Raw genomic sequence first — 17,060 nt, forward strand, 5'->3', positions numbered from 1 at the left:
ACATACTATGTTTTGAATATAGGCGATTATTGTGTATTTATAAATGTAATCCCACGAGTACCTTTCATAGATTGACGGCGCTGTGCGTTCTGTGTTCTGCATATTGAGCGTAGAAGAAGTAAAAAGACATGGCGGCCCCCGACGACAACATGAAAATGCTCCAATTTCTAAAACTAATTGGCCATCTTAAAGTAAGACACTAATAATTATTTATATTTGTCTCTGTACAATTCTTCAAATTAGTTTGTATTACCTCAAGGGTTTAATCCTATTCATTTTACTTTGAATTTCTGCTACAACCTCACAGAAATTGTCATTAATCAAAATAAAACGATCGACTGGAATACAAATGTTAAGTTAAAATAAATTATTTAATATCGTACTAAAAATTCCTGCAACAACGTTGGATATGGTTCTTCAAACTTGTTAAATGAATTGTTGCTTTAAGCCAGGGGTCCCCAAACTTTTTCCTGTGAGGGCCACATAACTTTTCCCTTCTCTGATGGGGGGCCGGCGTCAGTTTGTAACAGAAAAAGTGTGACGATCGTAGGGGAGCTTAAAAAACTTATTGTTTTCCAGAAAGCCACACATATAACCAAATAACGGTTATTTAATAACCCTTTCCAGGTCTTTACAGAAAAAAAGTCAGGAAACAAATAATAACACTATTAGTGAAATAAATAATAACTAAATAACCCTCTCTGAGTTCTTCACAGAAAAAACAGGAAATAAATAATAACTAAATAACATCTGGGTTTTTCATAGAAAAAAAAGCCATGTAACATTAACTTTCTGTTGTGCCATGCACAATCTTAACAGATAAAAGTTCAGCTCAGTTGTCAGAGCAGAATCTCTCTGACACATATGAGCAGTCTCTTAAAGTTCTTATAATCCTTCTGTAGGTTCCAGTAGGCTTGTAGACACCGCTGTCTATTTTGTTAAAGTTTGCTAGTGCGTCATAGTCTGGAGTAAAATTTGTTGTGGCAATTCTTAGGCGAGATCCGAGGTGTTGGTCCGTTTACCTCAATATGTGACGGGTTGATGTTGACGTTCATGTGGCTGAACGTCACGTCGCGTACGTCGAGCCAAATTGGCCACTCTCTTTTAAACGCTCGGCACTGTGTCCACCTTGCTTTTCCTTGGGCGACTCATTTTAATGGAAGGATTCCAGGGGAAGGTTTGTGGGTGGCTTTAGCGCAAAACTGCATCTGAAAGCTCAGCGCGCGAATTACAAGAATGCTGTCGTCACAGCCCACGCTCTAAATTCGGGACTGATACAAATAGAGCACGAGTGCGCCATGTATGTACACGCACTTGTGAGTGTGCACCGAGCTTTCTGACACGGCTTCCGGTAGTAAATGCGCAGGCGAGCGCTTCCCCATCTACTGGGGAAACGCAGTCATTGCAGGCAAAATGACCCAAAAAAAAAAGTTTAATAATACAATCTGTTTAGGGTTGGCGGGCCGTAGTTTGGTGACCCCTGCTTTAAGCAATCAGATTTTAAATACACCTTGACAGGCCCAGAGCATTGCCCCTCAAAGCCCTCAAAGCTAAACCTGTTACAACAAACTTCGACTTTGTGGCACAGATATATGCTGTTTTAATATGCACAACCGATAACTCTAGTCTTTCCTGGAGAGGGTCCCACGTACAGGCTGGGTGTACAGAAAGGTGAAGAACCCAGAAAGTGTGTCAGACCACATGTATCGCATGGCCATGATGTCTCTGGTCATCACAGATCCTAAAATGGATAAGGACAAGTGAGTTAATTTGCAGTTGGTCTCCTTTGAGCGAGTAATCGCTATTCTCTTTTTTTCCCCTCAGGTGTATCAAGTTGGCTTTGGTTCATGACATGGCCGAGTGCATCGTGGGAGATATCGCGCCGTCAGACAACGTCAGCAAAGCAGACAAACACCGGCAGGAGGAGGTGAGCGGGCGGCGCAGCTCCAAATGATGTTTATTTATAATGTATTTTCCTTCAGGCAGCCATGAGGCAGCTTTCAAGTCTGATGCCAGATAGCCTCAGAGATGAGATTTATGCACTATGGGAGGTAAAGTTAGAATGCTTTACTGGCTTTATCCTCAGGCCTTGTCAGATTTAATTATCCTTTAAGATTGTTATACAATATTGGATCTGACATTTCCAACAACGGAATTTTTTGTTTAATTAGGAATACGAGCATCAGAGCAGCGCAGAGGCGAGGCTGGTAAAAGAGTTTGACCGTCTGGAGATGATCCTGCAGGCTCACGAGTATGAAGAGCTAGAGGGGATGCCGGGGAAACTTCAGGAGTTTTTTGACTCCACTCGAGGTGAGCACAACATCTGCTTGGGATTCATTTTCACAATAGATGACATACCTGGTGTCAATTAGAGCGGTGGTCCCCAACCACCGGGCTGCGGATCGGTACCGGTCCGTGGGTCACTTGGTATCGGGCTGCCAAGCCGCACAGAAAAAAACAACAACATTTTTTTTTATCGACGATTAATTAATTCACGTCAACATAGGTGACACCATTGCTTTAGTGCAGGGGTGTCAAACTCAATTGCACAGGGGGCCAAAATTCAAAACACACAAAACAGAACAAACATTTATTGAACACACTAAAACTAACTTTTAACATAAATATAAATACAAACAGATCGGAATGTTATTCTGGATTAAATAAATTTAAACTTTATTTACTTAAACTTAAAAACTTAATTTAAAATAACTTGATCTCCATAAAAATATATCCAGTTAAAATTATACAGGTTAGAAATTGGAACATGCTGCAAAAAAACCCGCCTGATACTATAAAAATAAATTAAAATGGTGACAGTGCTTGTACTTCAAGTAAACATTAAAATAATGAATCAAAACGTTTGATTTTCTTTGCTTTTATGTCATTTTAAATAAAAATTAAATTTTAAATATCCCAAATGATTTTACTCTCCATAAAAATATCTCCTGTCAAAATTATACAAGATAGAAATATGAACATGCTGCAAAACAAAACAAAACCTGGAAATATAAAAACGATTTGTGCTTTTCAGCAATAACAGCCTGCTTTGGCGATCTCCTCTGCCACGATAAAATTCGCTTTCACAGCAGCTTCACTTTGTGATTTTGCACGGGTGAAAAACGTCTGCTGGAATGTCAGCTTCTTCTTTAACTCTTCTACCTTCTGTATCTTCTGCTCTGCATTCAGGTCTTTCAGGTTATCCAGATGTTTTGTTTCATAGTGCCGTCTTAGATTAAAATCTTTCAATACAGCCACATTAGCGCCACAAATGAGACAAACGGGCTTACCGGCAATGTCAGTAAACATATACTCAACCTCCCATCGGTTTTTAAAGGCTCTGTTTTCAGAATCAACTTTTCTCTTCGGCATCATGAGGGGCTAGCTTCGCAATAACTTGCAGCAACAAGCACTTGTCCTGATTGCTGCGGAAAAACGCTCGGCAAGGCAGCGAAAGCACTGCATTATGGGATCTGTAGTTTATTGTGTTATCATCGCTTCATATCGTCGGGCCATTAGTAACAATAATATAAAATGATCTCGCGGGCCAGATATAATTGCATGCCGGGCCGGATGTGGCCCGCGGGCCGTGAGTTTGACACATATGCTTTAGTGGTTGGACCCATTCCTTATGTGTCTAGAAAGTTGATCATGTCATAAATGCATAATGCCCTACTGCGAGGTTGACGTGAAGCCTGGGAACGCGACCATGTCAAGTTGGTTCCGAGGAGCAAGTTAACATGGGCGGGTGTACACTAGCCATCAGATCAACTCGTACCCTCGCCGGGTAATTAGCTTTGGCCACAGTGAATGTACGATAGCATAGCGGTTAAGCCGATGGCCGGTGAGTTATTCTTTATTACTTTGCGTCCCGGGTTCAAATCCCGCTTATGACTTTTTTTTTTTTTTTTTTTGAGTTTGCAATTTCTTGCCGTCAGTTGGAAATGTAAACTAGACGAAAGTTTAGTTCAACGTTTTTGAGAATTTGAAAAGTTTTACAGTCAGGCAAGTTCCATGTCACTTGTGACGAATCTGCAGTCACAAAACAAGATTGCGCACAACGCTTTACCCTAACGAGCGCAACTGGAGACGGGGAGCAAGATAACATGGGAGCAAGTTAACCTGTAACACCGCTCGTTTCTGAGAAACAAGCCCAGTGTCCCACTAATTCAATGTAATGGTGAGTTTTATTTTTATGTGGTTTATACTTGTTTTTATGCCATCATCATTTTATTTCATCCTATTTATATATTATAAATGTATTTATTTATTTATATAAATGTATTTTTCATTTATATAAAGGCGGGTCCGTGAAAATATTTGACACGTAACCGGTCCGTGGCGCAAAACAGGTTGGGGGCACTGAATTAGTGTTTATTGAAGAAAATATTTTACTTGGATGGATTTTTTTTTTGTGCCTTTGCAGGTTGTTTCCAACATCCCGATGTTCTCCAGCTGGCGAAGGCCTTGAATGATGAAAGGAGAAGTCACATGACTGAAAAAAACAACTCTGGGAACTAGCAATGCACTTCAAACGTGTCACAACCACCACAACATTCAATGCATCAAGTGTCGTTTTTAAAAAATGTTTTATTATAAAACGGGATCTGAGATGTACTTGAGTGTAGCTCAACATAAGATCTGTTCATTGTGTTAACGTTTCAACTACGACAAACAATATTAAAGACAGAGATAACTTCAAGCAGGCTGAAAACTGGATTGTAAGTTTGATCACAGGTAAAAACAAGTTGTTGTTCCCCTTAAAAATCTACCCAATGTATAACATTTATCAAGCCAAGAATTATTATTTTTTTATTCTGTTACAAAAATTTAATAAAATATATTCTGTCTCAATTTGAAATTAGCGTTATTACTTTGACCAAAAACATTGTCTACATCTATCTTTCCCCTTTAGCATTATTAAATTAGCCTGGAGTGCTCAATTAGATTTTCTTTCTTATCGTGGCAGTTATGGGAATCCCGCAAAAAAAAAAAACATCAATGTTTGAAAATATCAGCCGATAAATGTTGCGCAATACATTTATTGTTCCTGTTCAAAATAAAGTGAAGGAAGTGACCACAGTAAAGTGAATTAGTGGCGAGAACTATTGAGTACTGTATGATGTACTGATTTGCCAAACCAATCACAAAGTGTATTTCAATATACTGTAACATGATCCCACGAAATGACACAAACACAGTCTACTACTGCGACCTCTCAGGTGTGTCCGTCAAGTTGTTTGTGGGCGTGTCTTGTGAGCTGGCCTTCGCCGTGGAGGAGAGGACATCGTCGAAGCTTCCTCCTGCCACGGGACCTCCAACTTTAGTCTACCAAATGTAAAGTAGAAAGGGAAAAAGCCACAGACTCGAGATTCAATACATTTAAAGCACGTGGAATGTATAATCATTTATTTGTACACACTTTGATGCTCGACACCGTACTCTCAACTTTCTCCTCGAAAGACCTGAAGCTGGGTGAGTTTCTGGGGAAAAAAAATAGAAAAAATAAAAATCAACAAATGTAATTCCCATTTAGTATGGTCATTCTTCATTTCTATTCACACACACTGCACATTCATACAATTACCTCATGGCAGGCATGCTCATGGAGTGTGAGATGGAGTAGCTGTTCGCAGAGAGAGGAGTTAATGATCAGAGTTAGTGGCTAGCACACATGGAGGCAGATGAGAGGCATTAAAAAAACTAGAGAGGAAGGAGTTCAGACTAAGAGGGCACATTGCGAAATCAAGCATAGTATTGCATAAAACATAAAAGATAATGTAAATAAAATAATAATACATGATAGCAGCTTCAAGTCCTTACCCTATGGAGCCGGACCTTGAGCGCATGCAGGAGGAGGCAAAATATGAATGTTTGAAACTAGACCATTAAATATGTTTTAAATATGCTATAGTAGAGCTTTGTCAGTTGTTAAACAAGCAAAACCGTAACATGAGAAATGAGGCTTAAAACTTCACAAAGACGGATCACAACAAAGCTGAATGCAAGGCGGTGAGAAAGTTTTAAAAGTAATCATTCAATTATTTTGTCATCAATCATAAATTACAGCTTGTGTTTGTAGTTAGTGGTGATTAAATATGAAATGTTCTTAAATCAGAAACACGCGTCAGGCAAAAACATATATAGACATGCATTATAATCGCACGCGCACACGCACACGCACGCTCACGCACACGCACACACATACCTCCTAGGAAATAGTAACTGTAGCCCAGCCATGCTGTATGAATAATACATTTGTTCCTTTTCAGTTAGATGAGATTCAGTTCAACTTCAAGTGTACATGCTAATGCACTCACGTAATTCTTAGCCATTAGCTCAACACACGAACGCTCACAAGTGAAAGGTAAATTAAATGAATGATCTTAATTTATATAAGCTGAGCACATATGCAAATGTTGCAGTGCACCTTATGTCTCCAAACTTCCTGTTGATGGCGCTGCCCAGTGTGCTGAAAGCCGCTGTGGTCTTCTGACCCGCCGAGCTCAGTGTCTCTGATGTTCTTTTGTATCTGAGAAGCACAAAAGAAAATGCCTTGCATGAACATGAGCAATCCATGAGCGTTATATTGATTATCCGGCTAGAAAAGATTAATAAACCTTGAGGTGCACATACTACTTTTGTCCACTAGAGGTCCCCATCCCCTTGTCTGTGACTTTTAGATTATGTACTGGCTTCAAAACGTGTGAAAACATTATTTTATCCCTTCTTTCGTGCACTCGTTCCCACCTTGCTTACTTTACAACACATATCTTACAAATGTTAAGTCAACACTCAAAATGATTCATGCAATCCTTTAATTGATGTGAGACACTTAGCTCTGTGTTTGTTATCCTACATTACTGTGCTTCATTATTGATGAGCACGAGTGGACCACAGTAATTGTATTTTCCAAAGTGCCACACACACACAATGTTTTGAGCATCACGCTTTCTGTGTGTGTGCGTGTGCGTATGTATCCATTTGCTCTTACGCGGTGGAGCTCTGCATGTCCGTCCATCCTTGACTCAAGTTGCTGCGTAGCTCGCTGAGAGGAGTGATGCCCAGTTTGTGCTTCAGCTCGGCGTACCGCTTCTCTTTGGACGCCAGCACCTGCTTCAGCGTGCTTATCTCATCTTCCAGCTGCGCAGGGGGGCAACAAAAAGCTGATGTTATCGCCCAAACGACGCCGCCATAGACACTGTGCGGTGGTACTTTGGCTAATTCCAATTGGATCTCCTCTCGCTCCTCCTCAGTCAGGATAGAGCTGCTAAGGTTGAGGTCCGACGCGTGTTTATCTGCTTCCCTCAGGGGTTCAGAGTCAAGAAATTCTGAAACACACGCACCCACACACGCACGCACGCACACACGCACGCACGATGTTAATGTGCCACCAAAGGCCTGAAAATTTGCCCATTTATGTGTTGACCCAGTAAGAGATTAGAGCAATTCGCATTACTGTACTTTTTTTAATGGTACATTCAAGTGTTGTGTTCCCATGTGTTTGGATATTTTCTGAATCCCTCCCACGGCAAACTGTTAGATAATGTGTGGCTGCAGCCTGCCGTAAGCCATCTTAACAGACGTGGATTATGTCGCTCACACACACGCGTACACATGCACAAGAGATTTTTTCTATATGTACCTGTGACATAAGGTCCATCTTGATGTAGCACAAAGTAGAAGATCAACATTAGTGACACTTCTGAATAGTCGCATGCACACGCGGACATTGCGAATCATTTAATTGAATACTAGGGGTGTAACGATTCATCGATATACATCGATTAATCGATATAATGCTCTACGATTTATTGGCATCGATGCTAAACGTAAACATCGATTTATATCGCCGTGTTTGACCTCGGACATTAGACGCAACTTTATTTTGAAATCCAGTTCATTGTTGCTTGCTTCCTCTTTCCGGGAGCAGTGCGCGCCGCGGCGTTGTTGTGTTGTGAGCAGAGCAGGCACGTGAAAGGGGAGTCGACAACTAGTACGCGGCTCCTGGGCTGGTGCTATGGCTAGTGTCCAAAAAGACGAGGACATTTGCTCCCCTTTAGGCTTCAAGTCATTCGTTTGGAAGCACTTTGGATTCCAAAGAAAAGATGGCTCAACGGACAAGACACGTGCAGTTTGTAAATCCTGCCATGCGGTGATCAAATATTCAGGGACCACGAATCTCGCCGCACATTTAAAGAAAAATCACGACATCAAAGTTCAGTGTTAAAATAAGCACTTTGTATACTACAATACTCTTGTCATTTCCTAAATATAGAGTTTGCAGTACCTTGTTGATTTTGCGAATGAATTGTTATAAATCAGGATATTTTTCTATATTTTTTACTAAAAAAAAAAAAAAAAAAAAAAAAAAACGATCGTAGAGCACTATATCGCGATATATCGTGAATGAATCGCAGCAGGCTTTAAGATATCGGCAAATATCGTATCGTAGTTCTTTATATCGATATGATATCGTATCGTGACAAAACCCGCGATTTACACCCCTATTGAATACCAATAAAAACAATTAAAAAAAAACACACCACAATACATTAAAAATGCAGGCGGTTGTGGAGCTAATGACCATTACAAATGATAATTCACGCTTATATTCAAGGAAATCCTCTACAATGACTGAAGGAAACATGCGACAACATCAGCACTCCTCTGAGCCATTTCCTTGGCTAGAACTGCCGTGTCAACGGTTTTCACCAAGTCTCGTGTCAAAATGTCTACTTCCGCATTTGAGTTGCAGGAAGGAAGCCTTTTGGGCTTTGCACAAGCACAAATGTGTGACAATTCCCAGGAAATGAAAGCTCTTAATTATGAAGCCAGAAGGTTGTTGTTTTTTTAACCATTTTTACATTCTACTGCTCTCTATTGTCGTTTGGAATTAACATCAAAGTGCCCTCGGGCTCGCATTACGAAGCTCATGTAACCAACCCTATAAAATAGGTGAGCCATGACCAAAGTAAACAAAAAAACACCATGGTGTCAATGCAAAACATTTTCTTTTTAAACAGATCAAACAATGGTGGCTCTTGTAGTCCAAAATCTTGCAATTTGGGGCACTTACAAGTCAAGGACTCACTGCATGTCGCCTTTAATTTGACAAGGAGAGACTTGACTGTAGCACTTAGAACTGCATACAGTGCAGTCATTTGTCTCGGGCCTCCCTCTGCATTTTTTTTGTGTTGCTTTGAATACCTCTCCGGTCACAAGATTCCCATTTGGGTCATGTGGTGAAACTAAATCAGAGGCCTGGGGATGGTCATACAGTAACTGGAGTGCAAGACCAAAGGGTGCATATTTGAAGAAAAAGAAAAAAAAAAAAAAAGGTCAATTCATTTCAGCGTGCGGAAAGTTTGGAAGCTGTGCCTCACTAGCTTATTGACAGACTGCTTACCACCAAAACAGAGAGTCACTTGTAACTTGAATGCAATTAACTAACTCGATCAACAAACGGCATCTGACAGACCTGAACTAATCAAATGAGAAGCACAGCAACATAGACTTATGACTAAAAAAAAAAAAAAGGCCAATAGGTCCGGTTCAGTTATCTATGCCACCAATAGTGGGTGGAACAAGGAAATGCTCACCCGCTCAGTGGCAGAGGGTACATAAGTAACCTGTCGATCCAGTTTTTGTGACCTCACCAAGCAAAAATGCCACAACCGATATCACTGAAATTTACTTGCAAATGTAATCGGGGTAGAATACGGGCCTTTTTTTTAAAAGATGAACACAAAGCTTTTATTTTGTTGGATGGATAGCAACGCTTGGCTAGTGGACACACAGGGGCTATGTACACAAGCTTGGCCTCTGTGTGTAAAGTCGAAAACAGCAAAAGTGCCATGAAGTGGTCGCAAGTGATGACGTCAAATCAAGTTCACCTGTGATGGCTTTAACTGAACGCTATTTGTGATCCGAATGAGGTCAAATCTATTACATTTTAACATTTGGTAGCTTCTATGAAGAAATGAAGTTGTGGATACCCGACGTTTATCTTTTGTGGCAAACTCGTGGACGCTCTAAGCCTTAGAGTCTGAGGACAGCAAGTACAGTAGCGGGGGGGTTCTCCGTTCAAATAAGCCACGTATAAGAGCCAACATTGAATTACCTTGTTGCCTGGTCTCCATGTCGAACTGCCACTCAGTCCCACGCAGACACGTCACGGTGTCGGTAGGAGGTTGGCACCGGCGTCCGGGTCAGTTCGTGGCTGATATCTTCTCTGCTTTGGCTGCTTGTCACGAGATAGGACAGCCCAAGAGGCGGGACATAGCATCGGCACGGGCCAATGAACGCACGCGCCGCTCGTTGGTACGTCCAGTTACTTCCGCGTACGTTTTTGTTTGTTTTCTATTTAGTATGTAATCCATTATTAATCCTACTATTTGTGTACTCTTGGAAAATAAAAATAAAGATCCCAAGTTTAGTAGTTTAATGCATGTTGCACTCGGGGCGCCAAATCTTTATTTAGGTGTTGAAAAGTATAAAAACGATTCCTGTCGTGTTTTGGTGCTCTGGTGCTCTCTGCTGACTACAAATGTCATTACATAAACAACCTCTTCCAATGGGCTTGCTGAGTCACCAAAACTGTATTGCCGCAACTTTGGAAAATAAATATGCAGTATTACAAATCTATACATGCAGCAGCATCAGCACATTATATTACATTTATTTGGTCTCTTTACTGTCACTCAAACGTTTGTGATGAGATCCCAAACACAAAAAACAAAGGAACAAGCACACAAGCTCTTTTATTCTGAGGAAGTTTATTTTGGAAGAGTGTAAAATGTTGCCTATTTTTAACATCAACTCATCCAAAGGCTTCCCGTGAAATGCTGGGATTTTTTTCGTAGCCGCCATTTTGGAAATGATACAATTATTATTACAACAGTTTTGTCTTTCCTTCCTGAGAAACGGATGCGGAATGCATAGAAACGAATAGAAAATAAGAACAATAAATTAAAAGAAAGGTGAACACAAAGCAGGACAACTTTAGGATAGGACCGACCGAGCGCAGTTATTATTCAAGGTTATTGTAAATGTGAAAGAATATTTCGTTTATCTGCTAGTGGAAGTCTCTCTCTCTCTATATATATATCCTGATGGTTTTAAAGCGATGGGTTTTTGTTTTGTTTGTTTTTTTACAGTATACAGGCACTGCCCTACTTAAGAACATTTCAGATATACAAACAATTCTGTGTTAGTTCAAACTTTTAGTCGTTCCCACAGTGTAAAGAGATTATAAGACTGTGAGTATTGTTGTATTCACTGTTTGTGTATGTAACAGTTTACATTTACCGTATCCTTGATGCTAATGTCTGTTAGCCTGTCTATAGCATTTTGCATTATATTGAGCTAACATACTGTAGTAAACTTCTGGGAGTGACAAGCAAAAAGCTTGAAGCAAGCAGGCTTGACCTCTTATTTAATGCACTGTGAGCGAGTCTTGTCTTTGTTTCTTCAAAGTGATATTATACAATATAGTCTCCCATTTCTTGACAGCAAGAGAGGTGCTAAGAAATACTTTAAAAAGTGCGTTTTAATACTATAGGTTGAAGTGTGTTTTGACAAGTTTAAATGTGTTTAAAGTGTGTGGGAGGGGTAAAACTATTTAAAAAATTTACATGTTCTATAAGAGATTTTATTTTCTTAAAAATATATAAATATCAGATTTTCCATTTGCAATTGCCTGTTATCTCATGACATCTTTTCTTGTACAATCACAGCTCCCCCCGTAACAAAATAAGGACTTCAAAGCAAAACGTATTTTGCAGCAGGTACCCTCAACTTCAAGGTTTTTAATTTTGTTTTGCGCTGGAATTTCTTGTATTGATATTTTTCAACTTTGCACGGGAAAATCTAACAAATAACTCTGGCCAACTTCAAGTCCCAACAAAGTGAAAGCAAACTAAATCTCTGCTAAGCTACTTCAGTCAAACTCAGTCATACTTGCGCACTTTGCTGGAATTCTTTGAATTCATAATGGAGTGCATACGCTTTAACCCTCATTTATACCTTTCCTAACAAAGATAACATCTTTTAACAAAACACACAAATCAATCATAGTTCCGTTTCTACCAAGCGGTACAGTTTGATTTTGGCTGAATCTGCTTCAGGTTTTGTAGCACAACTGTTTGAAAAAAAAAAAAAACGTACCGCACGGAACTGAATCAAACTGTGTCGCTCGGTGGAAACGCACTTGGATACAGCTTCCTGTTTCGATATGTGAGTAGCGTAAAACAATTTTGGCACTCTTCATGTTTGGCTTCTCAGCTTTGTTTTTTTTCCTAATACATAAACAGATATCAACTCTTACCATGATGTACCTTGTTATCTTTTACGGCTATTCTTGTGCAGCCCCACTCTACGTCTCCACAGCCTTGTGCTTCATCTCTCCTGGAGAATGCAGCAATAACCGCTGAAGAGCAACGTGGGAAAACAAACACAAAGAAAGAAAGCCTTGCTTCATGTAGAACCGAGTTAAGCGTTAGTCCTCGTGATCTTCAGTCAACGTTTAAATAACCTCCATCCAAGTCGTCCCCAGCGCTGAGCCCCTCTGCAAGTCTGCACCTCACCTTCATAACTGTCATCGCCTTCAGGCCGTCGTCTCCATTGAGGGAGTAGGCAATCGTGCAACTGCTGTCAAAAACAAACGTGTTTATTGATGGATGAGCCAGTTGTTTGCGTCCTCCATATCCGTGTCCAGCTCTTCGTCCTCGTCCAGGGGCTCGGGGGTCCGGAGGTCTAGCTCCCGGAGAAAGTCGAGCGAGTAGGCCGGCTGGTGGGCGTCCGTTTTGAGGCCGATTTTCTTCTTGGTCAGGTGGAACTGGTCCCGGATGAAGTTGTAGAATTCGTACTCGTAGCGCATGCGGTGGTAGAGCACCTGCAGCGCTTCCAGGGTGGGCGTGTGCTTACGTACCGTGCCCGTCATGTTGCCCATCCTCCTGTGATCTACATACAAACACACTTTTTGTTGTGACATATACTTGAAGGTACGTGAGGCTAGCACTGTACCGAGGAGGACCTACCGGGGCTTTTGTAGATGTTGATCACTCCGGTAAAATAGTGTGGGAGCAGCCTCTCCAACAGGAGCAGCACGTCTTCAAGCTCCTCCAAGATACCCACCAGCAGGTAATTCTCCAGTACATTCTGTTTGGCCCGCTCCAGAGCCCATGGGCCTGGCTCTCTGACAGACAAAAATCATAATATGGAATAATAGATGTGCCTGACAAGATGACATTGAGGGGTCTGCAGATACCTGCATTTCGGGTGCTGCCCGCAAAAGTACGGTATGATGTAGAAGACTCTGGGATTGGAACACTCTGGGTAATTCTCCAGAATGCACACGTTTATGTCCTGAAAGAAAAAAAGCAGAGCTGGACTGTATTGACTCCTTTTGCCCACTAGAGGGAGCCGTGCATCAATTCCTGCTATAAGAGCCATTCACACAATTTCACCCTAGCTGCACTCAGCAATGACTTAAGGAGCAATTTTACTATTCAATGACTTCAGTTGAGGGACGTTCTTAATCACAGGGACCCAAAGCAATAGTTTTATGCAGCCAGGCAGGCCTCAACCTTGGCGAGGGAAACCAACACGAGGCTAAATAATCTCCATTATGATTTTTTTTTTTTAAACGACTGAAATCCCTTTCAGGTGTTTGGGGTCTCTACTGGGTTGAGGTAATTCCTGAGAAAGAGGAAGGATTGCTACTGTCAAATACATGTGCCAGGTGGATTCTGCGAGGATTACCGTTTTTTTCCATGTATAATGCGCAAAATTTAACTAATTTATTGTCCTAAAACCTAGGGTGCGCATTATACATGGGTACATTTTTTAAATTATTTTTTATTATTATTATTTCTATTTTTTTATTATTATTTCTTTTTAAGAAAATCATGGTACAACAATTTTTGAAGAAAATCTTGTCACGGATGGAGTGTGGAAAGGAGCAGGGCGACCAAGTGCAGCTTGGACCAGGATTCATTGGAGGAACTCAAAACACAGACTTGGTAAACTAACATAACTCTCTAACAAACCCAACAACAGGACTGACCGACAAAGACGTGGAACAAAAAGACAGGGTGACATTACCAAAGACAGGAACAGAAAACTGTGTTATTGTCAAATATTGTTTGTTTTTTAATCGCCATCGCGGACTGGACGTCATACGGAGGCAGTATCACTGTGCATGCGCACTATGGATCCGATGCGTAGAATGGATGCGCAAGACACGTCAATCGCGCATCGCATTCAGCCATCCTGCCCAACACACTTAGTCAGTAAAATTCATAATTGACGACACGTCGTTTGATGCGATGGTGCTATCCTTGATGGTGTGTTATTGTCAAATATTATTTGTTTTTCAATCTCCATCGCAGACCGGATATATAAAGAGCGACAGTTCAGTTTATTAGTTTCAATTCACAGTTTAATTAGCAGTCTCAATCAGCAAATAACAGAATGCGTATTACAGGTAATATTTTATTTCACAACACTTTGCCTTGTTCCTTTCGTCTCTGCTGTTCACTTCAAACACGCTCCATGCAAACGCAATGCTCTCGTATCAGACGCTTGCTCGATCACCTGCTCGTTTGCTGTCACAATGTACCCTACACAAATTCGAAACATTTGTTGCGCTCCGAGTCACAACGAGGGGCAAGTTTTGGTTTCCAAGGGTGTTTTTATTCCTCTTCAACTTCTCTCCCATACAGAGCCGCCTTTTTCACATGTCCGCACATCACTTTCCTCTCTTTTCATTTTAACCTAACTGATCACGGTGGTGCCTTTATGGGCAGTCGGAGAAATCAACGCCAACAAAAAAAATACATCCAGCCTAGTTAAGACCATACCAAAGACAATAAAAATGGGACCCATTGCCTCCCTGCTTGGGACTCAGCATTAAGGGTTGGAATTGGGGGGTTAGATCACCAAATGATTCCCGAGCGCGGCGCTGCTGCTGTTCACTGCTCCCCTCTCCCCCAGGGGATGGGGATCAAAATCACACGGGGATGGGTCAAATGCAGAGGACAAATTTCACCACACCCAGATGCGAGTGTGACGATCATTGGGACTTAAAAATAAAAAAAAAATTGGGTGCGTATTATACATGGGTACAGGCCTTTTTCCAGCATCGACATGCATACATGGGGGCGCATTATACATGGAAAAAAACGGTATAACTCCCTCGAGCCCCCATAGAGAAAGGCAAGGGGCAAAATATTTACCGTTATAATACTAGTCTGTCTTTTCTCGTTTAAAGAGGCTTCAGATTGGTATGATAACCATAAGGAAAAATAAAACATTTTTAAAAAGATATTTGGGTGAATAAAGTCTTAAGAGCAGTTATCCTTGGGGCTACTTAGTACCTACTGGCATTATATATTAGAGAAGAAAAAAAAACGCACATTAATCAACAGAGCAAAAAAGCATCTGTGTTTTGCAGTGTTTTTTTTTTTTGTCTTGCTCCCTCCCCTCTCTTCTCACAGGGAAACAAAAAAATGATAAATCATAATATTTATTGTTGTATTTCTCTTGTTTTTTTCAAGGCTCATTAATATACATCTGCGCACGTCCGTCGTACGCGCACTCACGTGCAAACACAACACAACCCTCTTCAGACAAGTCATTAGTATTTAGGGGAGAGCACCAGCGTGCACACTCGAGCTCATTGTCACCATTCTCTGTGTGGATTAGGCCTACTGAAAACTCTTTCAAAATGGAGCAAAACAGGCGCTAATCTGTCAAACTAACTCTCAGTGCACTTCATGGAAAACAAGCAATGGTGTAAATATCTTTTCTTGGGTTGGCTTATATGTGAGGATCATTTCTCTGTGTTTTATTATATTACGATTTTAATTGTACTTTGGATAGTTTCTTTTCTTTAATCCAATACAATGCTTTGTAATAAATTTCGGTGTGTTTTGATGAGGATTAGTTTTATATAGCGGGTGGGTCTGGAAGATATCCTGGCTTTAAACGGGCGTTCACTGTATACTGATGACATAAACACACAACACGAACGCCAGTAGAGTACAGAGCTGGGCCAAAGTAAAACAAACCTAATTTGGATGACTACCAGACTCCCGGATTGGGATCATGAGCTAACGCTAATCAATTCACCTTCGGGTTTTATTGCACCCCGACGGCGACCGTCACCAAAATCCCCTTTTGGTTGGTAAGAAACAAACAAGCCGTTTTGTCTTGAGATGGTGTGTTTACATGCTTTTGTGGCAGGTCCAACAGGGCCGTGTGCACAATATGCATCCAAATGTTGTGCACATGCCGGGAAAAATGCACGGTGACCACAGGAATGTCTCGGGACCACGTGGGCTGGGTCGAGGCAGCTGACAGCCATTTACACTAACACCTCTGGTGTGCTGGTGTGGGTTTGACATTTTAAGGACACTTCATGTGCTGCGTTATTTGTAAGACGTGGATGTTGAAAAATATCATTTGCGGATCATATAGCGTTATAATCTGTGTGACAAAATTATTATGGGATGATGTCTATGCTTTAATTTCATGCTGCTGAACACCCCCCAAAAAAAATCTTCTAAACAGATCTGTGAGGCACATGTCGTCTGTAATGTGGTCAAACTGAAATCGGGTCTCTAATCGAAATCAAAGTGGATTTAATTATTGGGTAGACTGCTTCAAACTAAAACAGGTCCCACTTTGATTTGCATGCAGGAAGCGGCCGCTAACGTGACAATCGTCAGATGTACATGTCGGTTGTTACGTGACTGGACGATAAAAATAAATAAATAAACAAAACCAGAATAGCAATATGTTGAACATTAGCAGGAACGTCAAAACATGCGCGAGGCACAAATCTGCGATCTTACCAGATATCTCTCGTCATCTGTCATCTGCGGAGTGCGGATGAGGTGATTCTGCTCGCCCCTCCAGTCGCCGAAGCGACGGAAGAAGTAGTTGGACAGGAAGCGGTTGATGGGGTCGCGAATGATGTTGATGTAGACGGGCTCCTCGATCTTGAACCTGACAAAGACCGAGTTCGAGTTGAATAGCGCCGGTAAGAAGAACAA

General features: G+C 41.1%; 3 protein-coding genes across 8 annotated transcripts in view; 1 reads left to right on the forward strand and 2 right to left on the reverse strand.

Moving 5' to 3' along the window:
- Positions 1-42: 42 nt before the first annotated feature.
- hddc2 (HD domain containing 2) lies at positions 43-4,861 on the forward strand. Of its 2 annotated transcripts, none has more exons than XM_061269621.1 (6): positions 43-191; positions 1,639-1,760; positions 1,825-1,927; positions 1,983-2,051; positions 2,172-2,310; positions 4,427-4,861. In XM_061269621.1, exons 1-6 carry the CDS (start codon positions 129-131, stop codon positions 4,519-4,521), a joined length of 591 nt encoding a protein of 196 aa, XP_061125605.1. In that variant the 5' UTR covers positions 43-128; the 3' UTR covers positions 4,522-4,861. The 2 variants fall into 2 exon arrangements, with proteins under 2 accessions (XP_061125605.1, XP_061125604.1); XM_061269620.1 differs by having other exon boundaries at positions 50-191; positions 1,627-1,760.
- tpd52l1 (tpd52 like 1) lies at positions 4,573-10,283 on the reverse strand. Of its 3 annotated transcripts, XM_061269617.1 has the most exons (8): positions 10,124-10,283; positions 7,216-7,331; positions 6,995-7,143; positions 6,431-6,532; positions 6,209-6,241; positions 5,588-5,626; positions 5,423-5,483; positions 4,573-5,328 (listed from the first exon to the last, which is right to left on the reverse strand). In XM_061269617.1, exons 1-8 carry the CDS (start codon positions 10,140-10,142, stop codon positions 5,206-5,208), a joined length of 642 nt encoding a protein of 213 aa, XP_061125601.1. In that variant the 5' UTR covers positions 10,143-10,283; the 3' UTR covers positions 4,573-5,205. The 3 variants fall into 3 exon arrangements, with proteins under 3 accessions (XP_061125601.1, XP_061125602.1, XP_061125603.1); XM_061269618.1 differs by lacking the exon at positions 6,209-6,241; XM_061269619.1 differs by lacking the exons at positions 5,588-5,626; positions 6,209-6,241.
- Positions 10,284-10,761: 478 nt separating this feature from the next.
- The window catches only part of usta (uronyl 2-sulfotransferase a), a 45,057-nt gene continuing 38,758 nt past the window's right edge, over positions 10,762-17,060 (reverse strand). For all 3 annotated transcript variants that reach the window (XM_061269616.1, XM_061269614.1, XM_061269615.1), the window contains exons 5-8: positions 16,860-17,013; positions 13,271-13,368; positions 13,041-13,198; positions 10,762-12,963 (exon numbers count right to left, since the gene is read on the reverse strand). In XM_061269616.1, coding sequence (XP_061125600.1) covers positions 12,671-12,963; positions 13,041-13,198; positions 13,271-13,368; positions 16,860-17,013 — 703 coding nt within the window. In that variant the 3' untranslated portion in view covers positions 10,762-12,670. The remainder of the gene's footprint in view (positions 12,964-13,040; positions 13,199-13,270; positions 13,369-16,859; positions 17,014-17,060) is intronic.

Source organism: Syngnathus typhle, linkage group LG22 (assembly GCF_033458585.1).
Source record: "Syngnathus typhle isolate RoL2023-S1 ecotype Sweden linkage group LG22, RoL_Styp_1.0, whole genome shotgun sequence".
In the NCBI taxonomy this organism is placed as follows: Eukaryota; Metazoa; Chordata; class Actinopteri; order Syngnathiformes; family Syngnathidae; genus Syngnathus; species Syngnathus typhle.

Excerpts from the sequence above, each read along its gene's own strand:
- tpd52l1 (XM_061269617.1), bottom strand. Across the intron at positions 7,144-7,215 it reads TCCAATTGGAATTAGCCAAA|CTGGAAGATGAGATAAGCAC; the intron begins GTACCACCGCAC and ends CCCCCTGCGCAG. Across the intron at positions 6,533-6,994 it reads GACATGCAGAGCTCCACCGC|ATACAAAAGAACATCAGAGA; the intron begins GTAAGAGCAAAT and ends TGTGCTTCTCAG.
- hddc2 (XM_061269620.1), top strand. The coding sequence starts at position 129 with ATGGCGGCCCCCGACGACAACATGAAAATGCTCCAATTTCTAAAACTA. Across the intron at positions 192-1,626 it reads AACTAATTGGCCATCTTAAA|TCTTTCCTGGAGAGGGTCCC; the intron begins GTAAGACACTAA and ends CGATAACTCTAG. Across the intron at positions 2,311-4,426 it reads GTTTTTTGACTCCACTCGAG|GTTGTTTCCAACATCCCGAT; the intron begins GTGAGCACAACA and ends GTGCCTTTGCAG.